The 19,999-nt window shown below is 47.9% G+C and overlaps 1 protein-coding gene and 1 long non-coding RNA gene across 2 annotated transcripts in view; one reads left to right on the top strand and one right to left on the bottom strand.

Moving 5' to 3' along the window:
• The window catches only part of DNAI1 (dynein axonemal intermediate chain 1), a 159,849-nt gene that overhangs the window by 60,410 nt on the left and 79,440 nt on the right, over nt 1-19,999 (bottom strand). The window contains exons 14-16 of the mRNA XM_083465924.1: nt 10,080-10,169; nt 5,950-6,037; nt 3,589-3,668 (exon numbers count right to left, since the gene is read on the bottom strand). Coding sequence (XP_083322050.1) covers nt 3,589-3,668; nt 5,950-6,037; nt 10,080-10,169 — 258 coding nt within the window. The remainder of the gene's footprint in view (nt 1-3,588; nt 3,669-5,949; nt 6,038-10,079; nt 10,170-19,999) is intronic.
• Nucleotides 1-19,999, top strand: part of LOC310689134 — a 283,669-nt gene that overhangs the window by 235,521 nt on the left and 28,149 nt on the right. The gene's annotated exons all lie outside the window — the stretch shown is intronic.

The following is a 19,999-nucleotide window of genomic DNA, read 5'->3' as shown; positions in this document are numbered from 1 at the left end:
ATGGTTGTTGATGATGGTGTTATCTTGGCAGGAAGGCTCCCCTTAGCCCAAACCACATATGGCAAGAAACCTATGAGGTCCAGGCTCAGAGAATGACCAAAGCAAAATTATACGGACAACTCATTAAGGGCAGAACTGCACCTGCTTCTATGGGCGTAGCCAGAAATTTTGTTGGGAGGGGCAGGACTTTGGGGGGGGGCAGAACTGATGTGATTGGTCAGTTAGTTACCATATATTTTGCTCCATAAGACACACTTTTTTCTTCCTAAAAAGTAAGGGGAAATGTCTCTCTTATGGAGCGAATGTGTGGTCCCTGGAGCCAAATTGCCCAGGGGCAAAAAGGAGATCGTGCTTTTTTTTTTTGCTTTTTTTTTTGAAAGAGGGAAGGGGGTGTTGAAACAAAGCCACTGATCGTTTGCCGATTGGGGAGAGAGATAAGGGACACTAGAGATAAAGGAGGCTGCCTGGGAGGGGGGAGGTAAAGACAGCAAACTTGCAAAGGGGGAAATAGGAAGACTAAAGCAATAAGGAGAGAAATTAGAAGAAAAGGAGGAGCAAAAAACTGCTCCAGCTAAGGGAAAGACCGCTAAGGAAAAGACCCCCATCGTTCTGCCCAGACACTGAGATCCAGCGCCAAGAGGCCTTCTGGTGGTTCCCTCGTTGCAAGAAGCCAAGTTACAGGGAACCAGGCAGAGGGCCTTCTCGGTGGTGGCACCCTCCCTGTGGAATACCCTCTCACCAGATGTCAAAGAGAAAAACAACTACCAGACTTTTAGAAGACATCTGAAGGCAGCCCTGTTTAGGGAAGCTTTTAATGTTTAACAGACTATTGTATTTTAATATTTTGTTGGAAGCCGCCCAGAGTGGCTGGGGAAACACAGCCAGATGGGAGGGGTATAAATAATAAATTATTATTATTATTATTATTATTATTATTATTATTATTATTATTACTACTACTACTACTACTACTATTACTATTACTATTCAGCTGTCTCACGTTAAGGCCTCAAGGCCGGTGTCACAAGGTAATTGGGTGGAAGAGTTGAACACCTATGGTCTTAAGTCCCCATAAAACCTAGACCGGTGGGAGCTCTCAGCACCCAGCCAGCCAGCCAAGGTCAGTGTCTATTTGGGCTTTTGGCAGCAGCCTGCTCCTTTGCTCAGCCTTCAAGTGTAAGCCTTTATGTTCATGTCAGGGAACTGACATCGGAGCGAGAGGCGAAGGGGAGGCTCCCAGATGATGCTGGCGAAGGACCCAGCAGCAGGGGGAGAAACAGCTCAGTAGAGGGGGAAGCCAATCAGCGCAACACCAGGGATGAAGGGGGGCAGACGGGGGAATTGGAGAGAGGGCTCCAGGACTCTTCACTGGACATCAGTGAGGAGAGTCCAGGTCCTCCGCTATCCACGCCTTCCCTGCGCAGAAGACTCCCACGCAGTGAGAGGAGGAGGAGACTGGGTGTCAAACAACTTTTATGTTGGAAGAAGTTCAAAAAACGCCCACTGACGGATTCTGCCAGCGACTGAGGCAGCCACGATGAGAAGGGGCTGTGCAGTCAGAAAGGTTTAACAAGGCAAATTAGCCAAGAAAGGCACCAGTTTACGCACGAGTAACTCATACCCATTACAGTTCATTAGCTGGATAAGTTACTGTTTGTTGTTTTCTTACCTTCTGGGCTATTTTAATCTGTGAGTTTAAATTGGGAGTTTCTCTCTCTCATCTTAGTAAAATCTGTGCATGAATTCATGAAATTGGGTCTGGTCTGAGTGCCTGAACCCTTTAATTTTGACCACGTTTTTCAGAGCAAGGGTCACCCACCACAAAGCAGATGTCCCAGCATTGGTAGCCTCACAGCTTGATTACTGCAATGCACTCTACGTGGGGCTACCCTTGGGGCTGGTTGGTTGGAGGCTACAGCTGATGCAGAACAAGACAGCTAGATTGCTTATGGGGCAGCGGTGGTGGCAAACAACCAGTAGCATGTGGACCCTCTGCTTGCCGCGCTTTCACTGGCTGCCAATCTCCTGCTGGGCGAAGTTCAGGATGTATTAACATCAAAAGTCCTATACAGCTCAGAACCAGGTTACTTGGTTAGATTGGTCTCAACCAGGGCCAGGGCCTTTTCAGTACTGGCCCCGACTTGGTGGAACGCTCTGTCACAAGAGACTAGGGCCCTGCGGGACTTGACATCTTTCTGCAGGGCCTGCAAGACGGAGCTGTTCTGCCTGGCCCTTTGTTTGGACTCAGTCTGACACTTCTGTTTCCCTCCCCCCCTTATGGTTTTGATTTATCGGCTACTGTTAAAATGAGGCTGCATTTTAAATTGCATTTTAACCTGTATTTTAAATTGGTTTTTTTCCTATTATGTTTTTACTGTAATTTTACTGGTGTTAGTCGCCCTGAGCTCGGCTCTGGCCGGGGAGGGCAGGGTATAAATAAAAATTATTATTATTATTATTATTATTATTATTATTATTATTATTATTCCTTATACACCCAAAGATCCTTGCAGCTAGAGGTAATGTCCCTCCTGCAAATATCTCGGAAGCCTGCTCTGCAGAAACTTGGAGCAGGGATTTCGGTGTGGTTGCCCCTCTTTTAGGGAACAGCATTCCTGTGGAGTTATGGCAGGAAACTGGGTTTCTGGAAAAAGTGGGATACACTTTTGTTCCCAGCTGGATAAACTTGTCCTTTCTGTGAGTGACTATTTTATATTGTTTTAGTTTCGTTTTCGTCCTCCCGGTTGGGGAGTTTTCAACTGTTTTTTGCTGTTTCTACTGCCCATCACCTTGGGATGATTGCATAGAAGGCAATTAATAGATTAAGAAGGAGAAGGAGAGTTTCCACAAAGTTGATGCCCTCAGTTTCTTCTTCTCAAATCCCTGCTCCCAGCTCCCGTCAAGAGAGGGGTTTTTTTGCCAGGCAGATTCGTAAACAGGGCATGCACGCAGAGTACGTGGCAGCCGTTTAGGGCAGCACGTCTGCATTAATGCAGAAACAATTTATCTGCAGAAAAGGGCAGCAGATAGGGCTGGGTTTGTAATTAAGATAATCACTTCTTGGCTTCCGAAATGCTATTAACAGAGCTACTCTCTGAAATTTGCCATAATTGTTCTGCAGCCAAAAATTAGAGCATTATTGGGCTGATCGTCGGAAGGCGTTAAAGGCAACGGCATTCTCTTCCAATAACCATTTCACAAACAAGCTCTACAGGCAGGATGGCTGGGCTTGCCACTCCTCATTCTTGCGCAGTCTTAAAAAAAAGCTGGATTATTATTTTTTGGATGGCAGGGAGTTTGGCAAGGCCAATTTCATTTCCTTCACTGGGGCAGTCCTTCCTGCCCCAAAATGTCACTCACAGTCTGGTTCTCCTGGAGGGGGGGGGAATCCTCCTCAAACTCAGTCAGTGCAATCTGTTCACTTGCTTTACTTAAACATCCCATCTTAAGAGGATTCTGGCAAACGTCATGCAGGCATCGCCGCATGCAGACACAGAAGCCTTTCAGAGCATATTTTGGGACTGGAAATGCCAGGCATCATTCTGCAGAAACAGGCAGAGCAACAGCTTGCAGAGGGAAGGGCCTTACTTTGTAAATTTTGCCTTCTTCTGTACCCACAAGGAACAAATAATCAATCTTCTTGTGAAAGTCAAACGAAGTCCCGCAGCCTGTTTGGAAGGAGAGAGAAAAAACAGAAATAAAAGTTTGTCATGGAACTCTGTTAGGGCTCCATTTTCCCTGGGAGGATCTAGCTATTCAACCTGTTGTTTAACAAGAGCAATAGCTCCAGATTCACCAGCCGTTTATCTGGGGCAGGGAACAATCACAGCTCCTTTTGGCTGATCAGGAGTTATATGGGAATTCTGAAAAAATGAAACAAAGGGGCTGCAGTTTTCGGCCCAGGAAGAAAACATGGCCATTTTTATCTAGCTGTGCTGAAAAGAGAGGCTTTGCCAAAGCAGAAGAGAGCTGTTGGATCCTGAGGTGTGCACCCATTCTGCATGGGAAACAGCTGCGTTTCTGCTAGCTCCCCCCTCCCTTCAACCTCTAAGACAACACGGCTGGTTTTGCAAAGACGTCGGTAAGCCTTTAATAATCTATTTCTTCCAGAGGAAACTGCTCTCGGAAATATCCTGAAAGTCTGAGTGACCAAAGGGAAGCGAGCGAAGCGTAACTCTGTGGAACCAGGTTTCTTTTTGGAAGGGCTAAGGAGTAAGGGACGCGGGTGGCACTGTGGGTTAAACCGCAGAGCCTAGGGCTTGCCGATCAGAAGGTTGGCGGTTTGAATCCCCGCGCCGGGGTGAGCTCCCGTTGCTCAGTCCCTGCTCCTGCCAACCTAGCAGTTCGAGAGCACATCAAAGTGCAAGTAGATAAATAGGTACCGCTCTGGCAGGAAGGTGAACGGTGTTTCCGTGCGCTGCTCTGGTTCGCCAGAAGCGGCTTAGTTATGTTGGCCACATGACCTGGAAGCTGTATGCCGACTCCCTCGGCCAATAAAGCGAGATGAGTGCCGCAACCCCAGAGTCGGCCACAACTGGACCTAAGGGTCAGGGGTCCCTTATTGGAAGAGGGCTTATTGGAAGGAAGCTGCCTGTAATCACACGAACGGTGGAAGCCCATGGAGACTGGCTCCCGAGGGCGGTTGAGCCACTGCCCCATCAACCTCGGCCTGCCCTGGTCCAGCCCCCACCGGCTTTCTTTCATACAGCGGATCCCTGGGGATGGGGGACCCTGCCAGTTAGCTTCCTCAGTCTCAGTGTCGCCCCTTGTAGTTGCCGTTGGAGAGTCTGGCCACTCCATGTCCTGCTGGTCTCTCTGACCGGCCCCAAGAGGCATCAGCAGAAGCCACTGCTGGCGGAAACTCAACGTGGGGCAGCTTCTTCTCTGCAGGCCGACAGTCCTTCTGATCAAATGGGGGCCTTGCCTTCTCATGGGATTATTGTGGAGTTGGGAGGGACCCCAAGGGTCATCCAGTCCAACCCCCTGCAATGCAGGAATATGCCGCTGTCCCATATAGGGATCCAACCTGCAACCTAGGCGTTATCAGCACCATGCTCTAACCCAGGGGTCAGCAAACTTTTTCAGCTGTGGGCTGGTCCACCGTCCCTCAGACCATGTGGTGGGGCAGACCAAACAGTCATACCTTGGGTTACAGACACTTCAGGTTGCATTTTTTCGGGTTACAGACCTCCAAAACCCGGAAGTACCGGAACGGGTTACTTCTGGGTCTCGGCAGTCACGCATGCGCAGAAGCGCTAAATTGCACTTTGCACATGCACAGAAGCACCAAATTGCAGCCTGCGCATGCGCAGACACGCTGCTGTGGGTTGCGAACGCTGTGGGTTGCGAACGTGCATCCCACACGGATCGTGTTCGCAACCCAAGCGTCCACTGTATTTTGAAGGGAAAAAATGAACGAATTCCTATGCCCCACAAATAATTCAGAGATGCATTTTAAATAAAAGCACACATTCTACTCATGTAAAAACACCAGGCAGGCCCCACAAATAACCCAGAGAGGCATTTTAAATAAAAGGACACATCTACTCATGTAAAAACACACTGATTCCTGGACTGTCCGCGGGCCAGATTGAGAAGGCGATTGGGCCGCATCCGGCCCCCGGGCCTTAGGTTGCCTACCCCTGCTCTAACCAACTGAGCTATCCAGGGTACAAGATGGCTATCACATCCCCTCTTCATCTTCTCCCAGATAAGCACACTTGGCTCCCTCAACCATTCCTCATAAGGCTCGGTTTCCAGACCCTCTCCTGAGGACACCCCACTCGGGTTACTTCGCTGTAGTTTTCTGGGTGTGGTTACTTGGGAGCAAGTCCCACCGAGCTCTGTGGCACTGGCTCCCAAGTAAGTTTGCCCAGGACTCCAGCCCTCGGTGCCAGCATCTAAAGGGGTCGGGGGGGGGGCGCAGGGAGGAGAGATTTCATCCCGTACCAAAAGTCTGCAGCTGCAGGCCCTCTGGCCCTTCCACCGTGGCCCCTTCCACGAGAAGCTTGATGACGTCTGTATGAACCAGCTCGTTCTGTTGGGGCAAGGAGAAAGAGATCAGAACAATTGCCGGCACTGGCGTCACAACAACGAGGCACCGCTTTGAAACAGAACACTTTGTCAAGGGGGTTTGAAAGAAAAGAAAACAGAGAGAGAGAGAGGAATCAAAACCGCTGAATGTTTCATGGCGGCGGCTGCCCGTTTGCGGGAGCTGGGTCTTAATGAGAAGTTTGCGAGTCTAGCATGTGCCCTTGCATCCTATTATAAGCACATCTGGGCTGTTCTCTGAGATCAATCTGAGGGCAGTTCCATACCCATCAGAAAAGCTTTTCCTCTGGCGCAGAAACATGGTGGGGGTGGGTGCTCCAGATGTGTCCAGCAGGGACACTCAGACAAGACAAAGAAAAGAAAAGATGAGAGCTCTTTCCATTTGCCTTCAGGAACACAGGGTCGCAGAATCATAGAACTGGAGAGTTGGGAGGGACCTCCAGGGGTCATCTAGTCCAACCCGCTGCAATGCAAAAATCTCAGCTGACAGAGGCTTGGATTCCAACTAGCTCTCCACAAATAGAAGAAATCCTTCCATTCATGGGGGGAACTGGGATACGGCAGAGGATTCCCCTTGAGGACAGGGGTGGGGCAGCATGTTAGTTGTTATTTTTTGCTGGTGTTCTCTTCTTTGTGCAGCTCCCTGTACCACCTCCTCGTTCTGCTCCAGGGGCCCAAATCCTCTGGAGAAGATATTTTCGGAGTCTAGGGGCCCCAGGGGGAAGGAGAGATGGGCGAGAATGCTGCCAGGAACCTTCCGAAGGCAGGAGCACCCAGCTAGCAAAACTCTGCTCAAAGGGCACTTCCACCAGTGAAACCTAGAATACAGTGGTACCTCAGGTTAAGTACTTAATTCGTTCTGAAGGTGCATTCTTAACCTGAAGCACCACTTAAGCTAATGGGGCCTCCTGCTGCCACCGCGCCGCTGGAGCACGATTTCTGTTCTCATCCTGAAGCAAAGTTCTTAACCCAAGGTACTATTTCTGGGTTAGCGGAGTCTGTAACCTGAAGTGTATGTAACCTGAGGTACCACTGTATAAGAAGATCATTCTAGATAAGGGCAATGGCCCATTCAGCCCAGCATCCCATTCTCACAGTGGCCAATGAGATGGTTGGACAGTGTTCTCGAAGCTACTAACATGAGTTTGACCAAACTGTGGGAGGCAGTGGAAGACAGGAGTGCCTGACGTGCTCTGGTCCAGGGGGATACGAAGAGCTGGACATGACTAAACGACTAAACAACAAGGCAAACTAAAGGCCCAATCGCCTTCTCAATCTGGCCCATGGACGGTCCGGGAATCAGCATGTTTTTAAATAAGTAGAATGTGTGCTTTTATTTAAAATGCACCTCTGGGTTATTTGTGGGGCATAGGAATACGTTTCTCCCCCCCCCCCCAATATATATATATATAGAGAGAGAGAGAGTCCGGTCCCCCACAAGGTCTGGGGGACAGTGAACCAGCCCCCTCCTGAAAAAGTTTGCTGACCCCCGCTTTTATGTGTCTTCCCACATTCAGCCTTGCTGGGTGTCCACCTTAGTTAGGGTACCAGCCACAATTTGGAAGTCACAGCCCTTTTTAGCCAGCAAAGGTTTCGCTGTTAATAGAAGTAATACACAAAACAGACATCAACGTTTAAGGGCTAGATTTCACTTCTTCCTAGAGAGGTGTGCTACAATTGGAAAAATCAATGCCTGCACAGCCCTTTCAGCTCCAGAATTGCTGCTTTAGACTATTGTGCTTTGAAAGTTCTTCCTTTCTTAAAATAATAATAATAATAATAATGGAGTGAATGGGGGAAAGTAGCTTAACATCCTTGGTCTGTACCCCACGAGAAACTCTCAACAAAGCACTGCCAAAGAGCTGAGATGTCTCACCTCAGGAATAAAGCCAAAAAAAAGCGCCTGCATCTCTATTTTTGGAATCTGTTTCAAAAACCTGAATGCCTTTGCACAATGGAGACGTGGAAAGAAGATGAGGCTTTTCACTGAAACCAGAGACCACAGTGTTAGTCAAGGAGTGCGGCAGGAGAGTCAAGTGAAAGGTTTGCCACCCAGATTTATTAAGGTGGTAAAAGACGCCTGCTTCTTGGGAGAAAAGCAATGACAAACCTAGACAGCATCTTAAAAAGCAGAGACATCACCTTGCCAACAAAGGTCCATATAGTTTAAGCTATGGCTTTCCCAGTAGTGATGTATGGAAGTGAGAGCTAGACCATAAAGAAGGCTGATCGCTGAAGAATGGATGCTTTTGAATTCTGGTGCTGGAGGAGACTCTTGAGAGTCCCATGGGCTGCAAGAAGATCAAACCTCTCCATTCTGAAGGAAATCAGCCCTGAGTGCTGACTGGAAGGACAGATTGTGAAGCTGAGGCTCCAAGACTTTGGCCACCTCAGGAGAAGAGAAGACTCCCTGGGAAAGACCCTGATGTTGGGAAAGATGGAGGGCACAAGGAGAAGGGGACGACAGAGGACGAGATGGTTGGACAGTGTTCTTGAAGCGACCAGCATGAGTTTGACCAAACTGCGGGAGGCAGTGGAAGACAGGAGTGCCTGGCGTGCTCTGGTCCAGGGGGTCACGAAGAGTCGGGCACGACTAAACAACAACAACATGTGGCCTTTTGCAAAGAGAGCAATTGGAGGTAGTAGTGACTCTGAATACCAGTTGTTGGAAGCCACTGGAGGGGAGAGTGTACTTGTGGTTGGGTCCTGCTTCTCCTCTTTGGGGCAACTGCTTGGCCACCATGAGAACAGAATACTGGACTCCTCTTTTGTTCTTACGAGCGCAGCTAGCAGTGCAACTGACTCCCTAAGGTTTGGGGGCAGCCACATCAACCACCTGAACAGTCCTGCAGAGAAACATTTGGACTTATGAAGCAGATCTGGAATGGGGGCTGTGGGCACAGCCAGATCTGGGGTCACAAGGGAGTAGACTCAAGGTTCAATGAACAAGCAAGGAACTGGATGCCAGTTTGTTTCCAGGCCCATTTCAAGGGCCTCGCAGCAGAGTTTGAAGCCCAGAACAACTTAGGCCCCAAATATCTGAAAGACCACTTATTGTCCTACAGAACCTCTCAGGTATTAAGCTCAGCAGGGTGATAGGCAATCTTGTTAGGTCTGCCGTCCTCAGAATTGTTGGGAATGGGAGACCAGGCGAGGGGAGTCTCTGTGGTAGCCCCAAAACTGTGAAACTTCCTACCCACAGAGGTGCATCTGACATCTTCACTGTATAGCTTTCATCACAACAAACAAACAAACAAATCTATCTTTATACCCCGCCCATCTGGCAGGGTTTCCCCAGCCACTCTGGGCAGCTCCCAGCAGAGTAGTAAAAACACGATAAAACATCAAGCATTAAAAACTTCCCTAAAGAAGGCTGCCTTCAGATGTCTTCTAAAACTCAGGTGGTTGTTTTTTTCCTTGACATGCTGAAGATGAACCTCTTTGCACACAAACCTGGCCTTTTCAGCTACAATATTTTGTATTTATACTGGTCTGTACTGGCTGGAATGGATTGACTTGCTTTTCTAATTGTAACTCTTTAATTTCTTTGTATAACAGAATACAATACTATTGTAACCATCCCGGGACCCGATGCTTAAAGGCAAGGAAGGAAGGAAGGAAGGAAGGAAGGAAGGAAGGAAGGAAGGAAGGAAGGACAATAATAATACTCGTGGCCCAACCAAGAATATGGAAGCCAAGTGGGGCTTGAGCTACACATGGCTATTCAGCAGCAGCTGAGAGTGGAAGAATTAAAGAGCTCTTAGCAGTGCATAATCCAACAGGCCAGGATCTCACCACAGCTACAGGATAAATCCTGAAAGGGGGCAGGGACTGGTTCAGTGCCTTAATGTTCTCAATTTTGTCAACTCCTCTTGTTGTTGTTTTTAAATAGGCATGTGCAATTAGGAATAGTTAGGCCTAATGTGGGAAAGACGAAGTCCCTTCTTTCATAACAGCAGCATCCCCAAACACCACACATAGCAGGATATTAAACAGGGGCAGGAATGATAGGCTGACACCAAGCTTACCTTAACCAGAGTCCAGGACACAATGCGCCCATCGGAAGAGACGGAGAAGAAGTTCAAGTTGTTGTCCATGTCATCTTTCTGCCACTTGACCTGGGAAAGAGAAACACAAAGATTTCCCAGCAAATGAAAGGTTTTATTTGGAATTTACCGAAAGATGCTAAACTCTGTTCTCTCTCCATTCATCCAGTTAATCCACAGTCCAATTGCCGCCACCCCCCAGAGAAGCCCTAACATTTCACCTTGGTTTGCCTTTCTGCTTAGACAGACTTATTCTGCTAGTCCGGTTGGGTGCAGGGTGAGTCCAGCACTCCATTTAGAAGGAATTTGTGCAGGGGAAAAACTTGGTGGATCATGCCACCAAGAGCCACCACAGAGACTGGGTTTCTAACACCAGTTTGCAAACTTCCTTGCAGGAAAATGGATTATGTTTTCTACGTTTAAGCAAACTTTATACATTAGATCAAGGCAATAGTCTAAGGTTGCAACCATATACTCATTTACCTGGCAGCTAGTCCTCCAAAATGCTCATTTTCTCCCACCTTACGTCTAAAGTGGGGCAGACAAGAAGTTACTGCCTCGTTTTGCATAACTCTTTGGCTGCTTCTGCAAGGAGAACGGAAATCCACTCTGTATTTTAGCCACCCATGTAGAAAACCAGAGAGATTTGCCTTTCGGATTTTGACAGTTCAGAAGAGGGCAGTTAGAGGAGGATAAACACTTGGAGGTCTGTAAGACAAATCTCAGCTTGAATCAAATGCCTCATAATTGATCCAATTTCCAGATGTGGAAATTCAATCAGGCAGCAGAATAAAAGATGGCCTGGCTTGCAAACTGTCTGCCTGGAGCTCCCGGTGCATCTATCAGCCGGACCAGCCATTTCCCAATAACATTCTGCACTGCGTGAAGGTGGCATTTGTCTCTGTCGAAGCCGTTCCGTAGATATAGATCCCTGTTAGCATCGCCTAATGTAAATGAGCCCCATCAGCCAAGAGCCTAGTGCATATTTCTTGTGTGACAATCTATTCATACCGTATCAGATCTCCCCCCCCCCCAATAAAACTGCAGGCTGAATGGCGGATTTCTGAGCACCAGGCTCCTCTCTGCACTGATTCTGCTCTTAAAGCAGTGGTTCCATGCCAAGGACTCATGACCCCAATGCAACAAAATAACCAGACAGGACAAAGAGTATCTCTTGGGTGAAATAGGCCACAACTTTTGTTGTTGTTGTTTAGTCGTGTCCGCCTCTTCGTGACCCCCTGGACCAGAGCACGCCAGGCCCTCCTGTCTTCCACTGCCTCCCGCAGTTTGGTCAAACTCATGCTGGTAGCTTCGAGAACACTGTCCCACCCTCTCGTCCTCTGTTGTCCCCTTCTCCTTGTGCCCTCCATCTTTCCCAACATCAGGGTCTTTTCCAGGGAGTCTTCTCTTCTCAGGAGGTGGCCAAAGTCTTGGAGCCTCAGCTTCAGGATCTCTCCTTCCAGTGAGCACTCAGGGTTGATTTCCTTCAGAATGGAGAGGTTTGATCTTCTTGCAGTCCATGGACTCTCAAGAGTCTCCTCCGGCAGCAGAATTCAAAATGCTTTTCCTTAGGGCGTCCCTATTTTCATCGGAAAAATGTTGGCGGGTATGGAATAGGATGTCCCTCTTTTCATCAGAGAAATGCGAGAGGGTATGCACTTGGTCATGAAACTCGCTGGGTGACCTTGGGCCTCTGGCTCACTCTCAGCCAAACCTGCTTCACAAGGCTGTTGTGGCGAATGTGCTCCAATCCACCATCAGCCTGGATGAACAGCTACATTAGGAATAAGCGACAGACGCTCATTATGGGCATAGCCTATGATTACCAGATGTCCCCGTTTCCCGGGGACGGTCCCCGGATTCACAAATCTGTCCCTGGACAAAATCTGTCCCTGGACAGATCCCTGCATTGCAGGCGTTGGACTAGATGAATCTGGATAGGGAGATCTAGGGATTGCCATGTGGCCAGTGGGCAACCATCTTTCCCCTCTCAAGGACGGGAAAAGGCCAGTATGTAAATTCTCTTTTCAGGGAGTGGCATGCATTGGCATGCAATAAGGCACCATATTGGCCCATTTAGAGGAGCTATGATATGCGGGGGCTTCTACTTCCCATTGAAATGCACATGGGCACTCAATCCCATCATGCTATGCCATTTCGCTACAAAGACTTGGTATTATCACCCTCTTTATCTTCTGATAAGTGGCAGAACTCAAACATTTGCATTTAAAAGGAAGCCCTGATAGCTTTTTTAATAATAATAAAAAAATAACACTGGAGAGATCTCGGGTTTTCTTTTTAATATAAACCAAAGCTATTTATCGGTATCATTCCATCAAGCCTTATTCACAGCCCCAAGTCCTATTTATTTCTCAAAAGGAATCCATTGAAGTCTAATCTGTTGCCGTGAATGAAACAGTCACAGTATGGTTACACTGGAGAGAAGGCAAGCCAGGGTAGGAAAAGCGAGATTTGGAAGAGGAAGGAGAGTTCGTTTTTGAAAAAGAAGCTGGGAACAAGCTTCTTGGTGGCTCTGGCACATTTTGTGATGCAGGTCCAAACTTTGGGATGGGGTGGATTTGGAAAGGGGGGGGTCCTTGGGATCTACCTAGACAAAGTTTCATATGTTTTTAATGTTTGGTGTATTATTGTATTTTAATATTTGGTTGGAAGCCGCCCAGAGTGACTGGGGAAGCCGGGCGGGGTAGAAATAATAAATTATCATCATCATCATCATCATCATCATCATCATCATCATCATCATCATCATTATCATACTGCTGGATGGAATTGCATCTCAGAGGTGTTGGCCCCTGACTTTGGAATGCCCTCAGCAAAGCGCTCTGACTAGCACCCGCATTTACAAACTTTTCAACATCAGTTAAATATATTTTTTCTTATTTCCCCCGGCCTTTTAAATGGTCCTATTACAGTGATTTGTTTCATTGGTTCCCCTCCTTCTCCGTTTTGTTGTTTGGATTCAAGTTGTTTTTAGCGTATTGTATGTGAACAATCTCTATTGAGGCCTGTTGCACACAGCTCCAGAATCGATTTGGATGGAGGACAATGTATAAATATTTTGAATAAATAAAAAAACGGAGACGTTTGTAACCAGCGAACAAAAAGATGATACATCTAATTACACCAACGTGAGCCTGTTATCAGTGAGTCATGAGTGTGGGAAGAGTCACTTTGCTGCATGAGGTGACACCTTACCTGGCTCCAGGGCAGGGAAAGGTAGGGCAGGATCTGTCCTCGGCCATCACCTGCAGGAGTTCAGGGTTCAGAGAGGAAGTCCCATTAGCCTGCTTTGCTAGCATGCAGTGGGACCTGTGCTTCCAAAATGGATTTAGAATATGTTTCATTGCCTTTTGTTTTTTGAGTTTCATTGCTGTTCTTATTGTTCTAGTGTTCAGTGTTATCTTTTATTGACTGCACGCTCCCCTGACGTCTCTGTAGCAGAAAGGTGGTTAGAAGACGGTTATGTATGAATGAATGAATGAATGAGGGAAAGGGACAAGCACCCCCCTGCCGCAGATATATCAGCCACAATGAGGAGGCCAGGGCAGCCACTCTCAGGAGGGGGAGCTGCAGCCCTGAATATAAGCCCCAGAAGGCGATGAGATATTCCCCAAGAAGACAAGAACGACAGGCCAAATAACTCAACTCCATTTCACCTGGCAGTTTTAAGCTATTTTATTTCCCTGAAATACTCTTTAACATTCTTCTTCCAGTTAGGAAGAAAAAAACTGCTCTGAGCTCAAAGCAGCCAGCAAAATGTACTTCGTAAGATGTGATCAGTTTGGTGACCAGCAGGTAAACAAGGATCAGAAGAGCCAGAGGCAGATGAGTAATTGGGTGCACTCTTCCCACCTTGGATCAAATCTACGCTTCCAGGTGCCATAAGAAAGCTGCAGAGATAGCGCAGGACAGTGCGCACCCCAGAAATGATCTCTTTCAGCTTCTGCCTTCTGGAAGAAGGTCCAGGGTTATAAAGACTAGGACTAGCCGTCTGAGAAACAGTTTCTGGCGAATTGCGATTTTGGTTTTAAATGCAGTGTAAGGTAGTCTCTATGGGAGTATGTTGTATTCAGTTATGGGGTATCAGAGTTTTTAGGGGCTAACCAGGCTGGGATAGCTGGGATTGCAGGCTTGTCGGTTTTGAATGTCTTATGTAGATTTCTCAATTTCATTGTTCTGTATGGGACATTGACAATAGAGATTATCGTAAGAATGCAAGAAGAGCTCTGCTGGATCAGGCCAACGGCCCATTTAGTTCAGCATCCTGTTCTCACACGGGCCAAGCAGACACCGCACAAGCAGGGAATCCCGCAAGTGGGATCCGAGCACCAGAGCCCTCCCCCCTCCAGTGGTTTCCAGCTACAGTGGTTCCCCCCCCCCCAAGACGAATGCCTCGCAAGACGGAAAACTCGCTAGACGAAAGAGTTTTCCTTTTTGGAGGTGCTTCGCAAAACGAATCTCCTATGGGCTTGCTTCGCAAGACGACAATGTCTTGCGAGTTCCTGCTGGTTTTTTTTTCCTTCCCCCCCCTTTTTCTAAGCCGCTAAGCCGCTTATCAGCTGATCCGATCAGCAGATAAGCCGCTAAAAGCCACTAATAGCGCTAAGCCGCTTATCAGATGATCCGATCAGCAGATAAGCCGCTAAAAGCCACTAATAGCGCTAATAGCGCTAAGCCGCTTATCAGCTGATCCGATCAGCAGATAAGCCGCTAAAACCGCTAAAAGCCGCTAATAGCGCTAATCCACTAATCCTTCAATGGGCTTGCTTCGCAAGATGAAAAAAACCGCTAGACAAAGAGAATCACAGAACGGATTCTTTTCGTCTTGCGAGGCACCACTGTACTGGCATTTGGAGGCATTGCTGCCTCTATCTGTGAAGGCATCCCGGCTAGTAGCCATCAATAGCCGTCTCCTCCTCCATGGAGTTTTAGGGGCGCGGGTGGTGCTGTGGGTTAAACCACAGAGCCTAGGGTTTGCCAATCAGAAGGTTGGCGGTTCAAATCCCCGTGCTCCGTGCAGCAGGCTGCTATCTGCAGCCTAGGGAGCCCTGCGGGAACTCCCACGAGCTCCCCAGGCTTGCTGATAGCTTCCTGAAGCCTGGAGAGCGAGAGGGGTCGGTGCGCACCGGCCCCTCTTGCTCTCCAGGCTTCAGCGAAAGCCTGCATTCACCCCATAGGACGCACACAGATTCCCCCTTCATTTTTGGAGGGGGGAAAGTGTGTCCTATAGGGCGAAAAATACGGTATATTTTTTAGATGTCCTTTTTATGTTGAGATTCATAGAGACACCATTGATCCTTTGCTGAAGAGGCTCACCAAACTTTCAGACAAGTCTAAATTTAATTCTCTCCTCTTAGGCAAAGATCACAAGACGACCTGGCTGGTAGCCAGATTCTGCACCCAGATTTGTAGGCACAGATCATCCTCTAGAATAAATAGCTTACTAGGGAAATGCTGAAGTTGTCCTTTGGGGCGCCCCAGGGTCAATTTTTTACGGTAGCCCAAATCTCAGTTGTACGGGTGTATATATATATATATATCTCAATTTTAACTCATGAGCTATTGCTGCAATCTGCTCCGATTGTATATTTTATCTTTATGAACGCTGTTTTTATTGTGTTGTGTTATGTGAGCTGGTCTTTGACCGTAATAAATTCTATCCTGAATCTTCCAATGTTCAACTTCATTGGATGTCTATGTTAGTGTTCGAACTTGGGGAGATCCAATGAACTGAGCAAAGAGGAGAGGGAGGTGCAGGGAAGGATCAGGGGACCTCCATTTCATGCCTGGGGACCCAGGGTTCACCCTTGGAGTAGCAAGAGGTATGGAAAGGCATGAGAAGCTGAAGGCACTGCCCATGCAATGAATGCCCTGGGCTAGATGGACTTGGCATAGTCTGTTCTAGTCGAAGGCAACTTCCCATGTTCCAGGGAAGTCTTGAGAATCTGGAGAAGGGGTGGTGTGTGATTCCATAAAAGATGGTTAGTATGGTACTGTGGTTGACCAAGTTGGTGGTCCTGCCCCTGGGGGGCAGGGAGCTCACCTTCAGGGGCTGCCACAGGGCAAGTGGGAGGCAGGGAGAAGCTGGAGGTGTAAATGACTATTTCAGTAATCCTCACAGAACTCTAGCCCAATGGTTGCCATTAATTTGATTTAGAATTGATTTTAGAATGAACTGATTTTAGAATGTATTTCAATTCATTGATTGTGATTTTATGTAAACTGTGTTACTTTTATTGTTCTTAGCCGCTCTGAGCCCGGCTTCATCTGGGGAAGGCAGGATATAAATTTGTTTGTTTGTTTGTTTGTTTTTATTACTTTGCAAAGTCGGTATCACTAGATCACATTCATCAATTTTTTTGAATTAATTAAGCTAAATAGTTTAAAGTGGATTTTGAATCAGTGTGTAATCAGTTGTTACTGTTTCAAATTTGATGATTATCTTCTGTAGTGGGTTGTGCAAAGTGCTATTTTGAATAATAATTTTTCAAAGGGTAGGGAGCGTCGGGGATGAGTTTATAGACCCAAGGGGAAGGAGGCTGAAAAGGTTTGGGAACCATTGGCATAGAAAACCCTAAAACTTTCAAAAGTCAAGGGGAAGGTGTTCTGAGAGCCCCTCCCCTGTGAAGAAAACGGCAAGCGTGTGGATTAAAGTCCTGCTTTTGAACCATGGTAGATATATCAAAGAACATATCAAAGGTGACTGGCTGGCAGAGCTGACGGCAGGACACAAAGTCCTTCGATTCCTCCCCTTTGGCAGATTAACCCGCCTGTCTGCAGTAAGGCCAAGCAGCAAAGTGAGTCACACAGCTGGATGCAAAATGGTACCGGTGTGTGTATGTGCAAAAAAAGGCCCTCCATCAGCTTAACTTGCTCTCCAGTCAACCATTTGCACGGGGTGCCATTAATTAATATTTCTTCTTTTTCTTCTTGGTAGGCATGGTGCTTGCTCAGATCTGACAGCCTAAGACTCTTTTTGCAAAGCGTGTCAATGGTTGCAGAGTCATTTCATGGTGATTGCGCTTGTCAGAGGACTGCCATCGGAACAAGGGAGGAAGGCGGGACGGCCGTTGGGATACAGAGAGCCTCCAAAGCTCCTGAGGAGCAGCTCCTCTTCCAGAGGTGGGAAAAGCCGCACCTCCAGTGGAGAAGAAGAAGAAGAAGAAGAGTTTGGATTTGATATCCCGCCTTTCACTCCCCTTCAGGAGTCTCAAAGCGGCTAACAATCTCCTTTCCCTTCCTCCCCCACAACAAACACTCTGTGAGGTGAGTGGGGCTGAGAGACTTCAAAGAAGTGTGACTGGCCCAAGGTCACCCAGCAGCTGCATGTGGAGGAGCGGAGACGCGAACCCGGTTACCCAGATTACGTGACTACCGCTCTTAACCACTACACCACACTGGCTCTGAGAGGGAAGGGGCCAGCCAAGCGAGGAAAGGGCTTGAGGATGCTGCGGAGAGCCCCAGCGCACCAGGCTGGCCAGGAGGGAGGCACGCCACTTCCGTCACCCAGATTGCGCAGAGGAGTGAAACACAAGGAGGGGAGGCGGAGGTTGTTACGGAAAAGGAGCAATGCGGCAGCGAGCTGCAGCTGGCTGGAAAGCAAAACATGGTGGGAATGTTTGGGACTGTACCGTGGGAACAAAGGGACAGTCTATTCACAGTGCTGAGCACCGGATTTAGCTCAGAGTGTAATTTGACCTGTACAGGAAGTACAGGAGGTGGAGTTAGTCTCTCTGCTGTTGGAGTTTGAGGAGAGCAGACGCGTTTCTCTGTAATGCTGCAAAGACAGAAATAAAGGCATGTAAATACATTTCTGTCTATCTCTTTCCCCTCCCTGGGGGGAGCAGGGAGCAGGGAAGAGTGGTGTGTCCTTCTCACGCTGAGGAGGATCGCCAATCGCGACCTAGCCTGTATCCTGCCGGGAAACGCAGACAGGGAGGTCAACAAGGAGATCAAGCCGGGTGCCTGGAGAGTGGCCAGTTTTCTCCTGATAAGGCTTGAATTTCCAACAGAGGTTTGGGTGTGCCAAAGTACTTATGTTGGGGGAGAAGCCGGAAGGGGCCACTCCCGGATTCTGCAGGTGACTGAGATGGACATGAACTTGGTAGATTTGCACTGTAAATAGTTTGCACAAGAAAACCTGTAAAATACAGGTCAGAGTCCTGCCTGGTTACTCACGAGCAACCACTACCAGCATCTGACAGTGCTTTTCCAAATTGTGAATTCCACCACCAAGAGGAGGCGGAAGGCGCAAGAAAGATGATGAACCAGTAGGCTTTGGAATAACTGGAAGCAAGGCAAAGTCAGGACCCTGGACAAGGCTCAAGGGGCCGGTCCAGATTTCAGCAGATTTAGGTCCATGGTTTCCGGTGCTAAATCACTCAGCATTTAGCTGAACAATGGAACTCGCTTCCACAGGAGGCAGTGATGGCCACCAAGTTGGATGGACTTTAAAAAGGATTAGACAAATCCATGGAGAAGGCTACAGATAACTCCCAGATATGGGGGTGGTATGCCTCTGAACATGAGTTGCTGTGGGTCGCAAGGCGGCAGAGTGCACTCAGATCCTGAGAATGCCCTGCAGTCCTGGGAGATACACAAGGATGTTGGGTGCTGTTGCTCACCCTTGAATCTAGTCTTCCCAATAATAATAATAATAATAATAATAATAATAATAATAATAAAATTTTATTTATATCCCTCCCCAGCCGAAGCCGGGCTCAGAGCGGCTAACAACAATAAAAGTAAAACAGTTTACATAAAATCGCAATCAATTAATTGAAATACATTCTAAAATCAGTTCATTCTAAAATCGATTCAGAGTCAAATTAATGGCAACCATTGGGCTAGAGTTCTATGAGGATTACAGAAGGAGGGGGTCAGACTGTGCCTTGGCCAAAGGCAGGTGGAACAGCTCTGTCTTGCAGGCCCTGCAGAAAGATGTCAAGTCCCACAGGGCCCTAGTCTCTTGGGACAGAGCATTCCACCAGATCGGGGCCACGGCCGAAAAAGCCCTGGCTCTGGTTGAGGCCAGCCTAACCTCCCTGTGGTCCTGGATCTCCAAGATGTTTTTATTTAAAGACCGGAAGGTCCTCCGTGGGACATACCAGGAGAGGCGGTCCCATTGGGTTTTAAAGGGCATATTTTAATGGTCTTTTACCTGTTATCTTTTCAGTTGCTAGCTTGCGGTTTTAATTCATTGTTTAGAATTGCATTTACTGTACCGGCATTCCTAATTGTGCAGCTACTTTCCCGCAAAAGGTGTCACAGAGATTTGAGAGAGAGAGAGGTATGCGTTTATATGCATTTACTTCCAGATTCCCCCATCGCAGTGTTACATGCGAGAGATGTTGTGGCGTCTATTATCTATTACCGAAGCAGTAACAACAATGGATTTATTCATTCACAATGGTGCCATCAATATGCACAGTGTGTTGCAGAATAACATAAGCAGCAACAGCAGCAGCAACAGAAAGGTCCCTGGCCCAAGAGGATTCCAACATCTATTTCGACAACAGGAAAGATGAGAGGGTGAAGAAGAGAAAGGGAAGAGGTGAGGGGGCCAAGGGAGGAATGTGAGCAGTTGTGTTTACAGTGGTACCTCTGGTTGCGAGCGGGATCCGTTCCGGAGGCCCGTTCACAACATGAAAAGAGCACAACCTGCTGCGACGCGCGCAGGTTGCGATTCACCGCTTCTGCACATGCGCGTGCCATCATTTTGTGCGTCTGCGCATGCGTGAGCGGCAAAACCCGAAAGTAACCCTTTCCGGTACTTCCGGGTTGCTGCGGGACGTAAGCTGAAAGAATGTAACATGAAGCTGTGGCGATCACACAGGGTCCCCGGACGTATCACCGTCTATTGATCCCTGTGCCACCACTTT

Source organism: Podarcis liolepis (assembly GCF_965112155.1).
Source record: "Podarcis liolepis genome assembly, chromosome: 11".
Classification (NCBI taxonomy): domain Eukaryota; kingdom Metazoa; phylum Chordata; class Lepidosauria; order Squamata; family Lacertidae; genus Podarcis; species Podarcis liolepis.
This window is presented reverse-complemented; position numbering and strand designations above follow the sequence as displayed.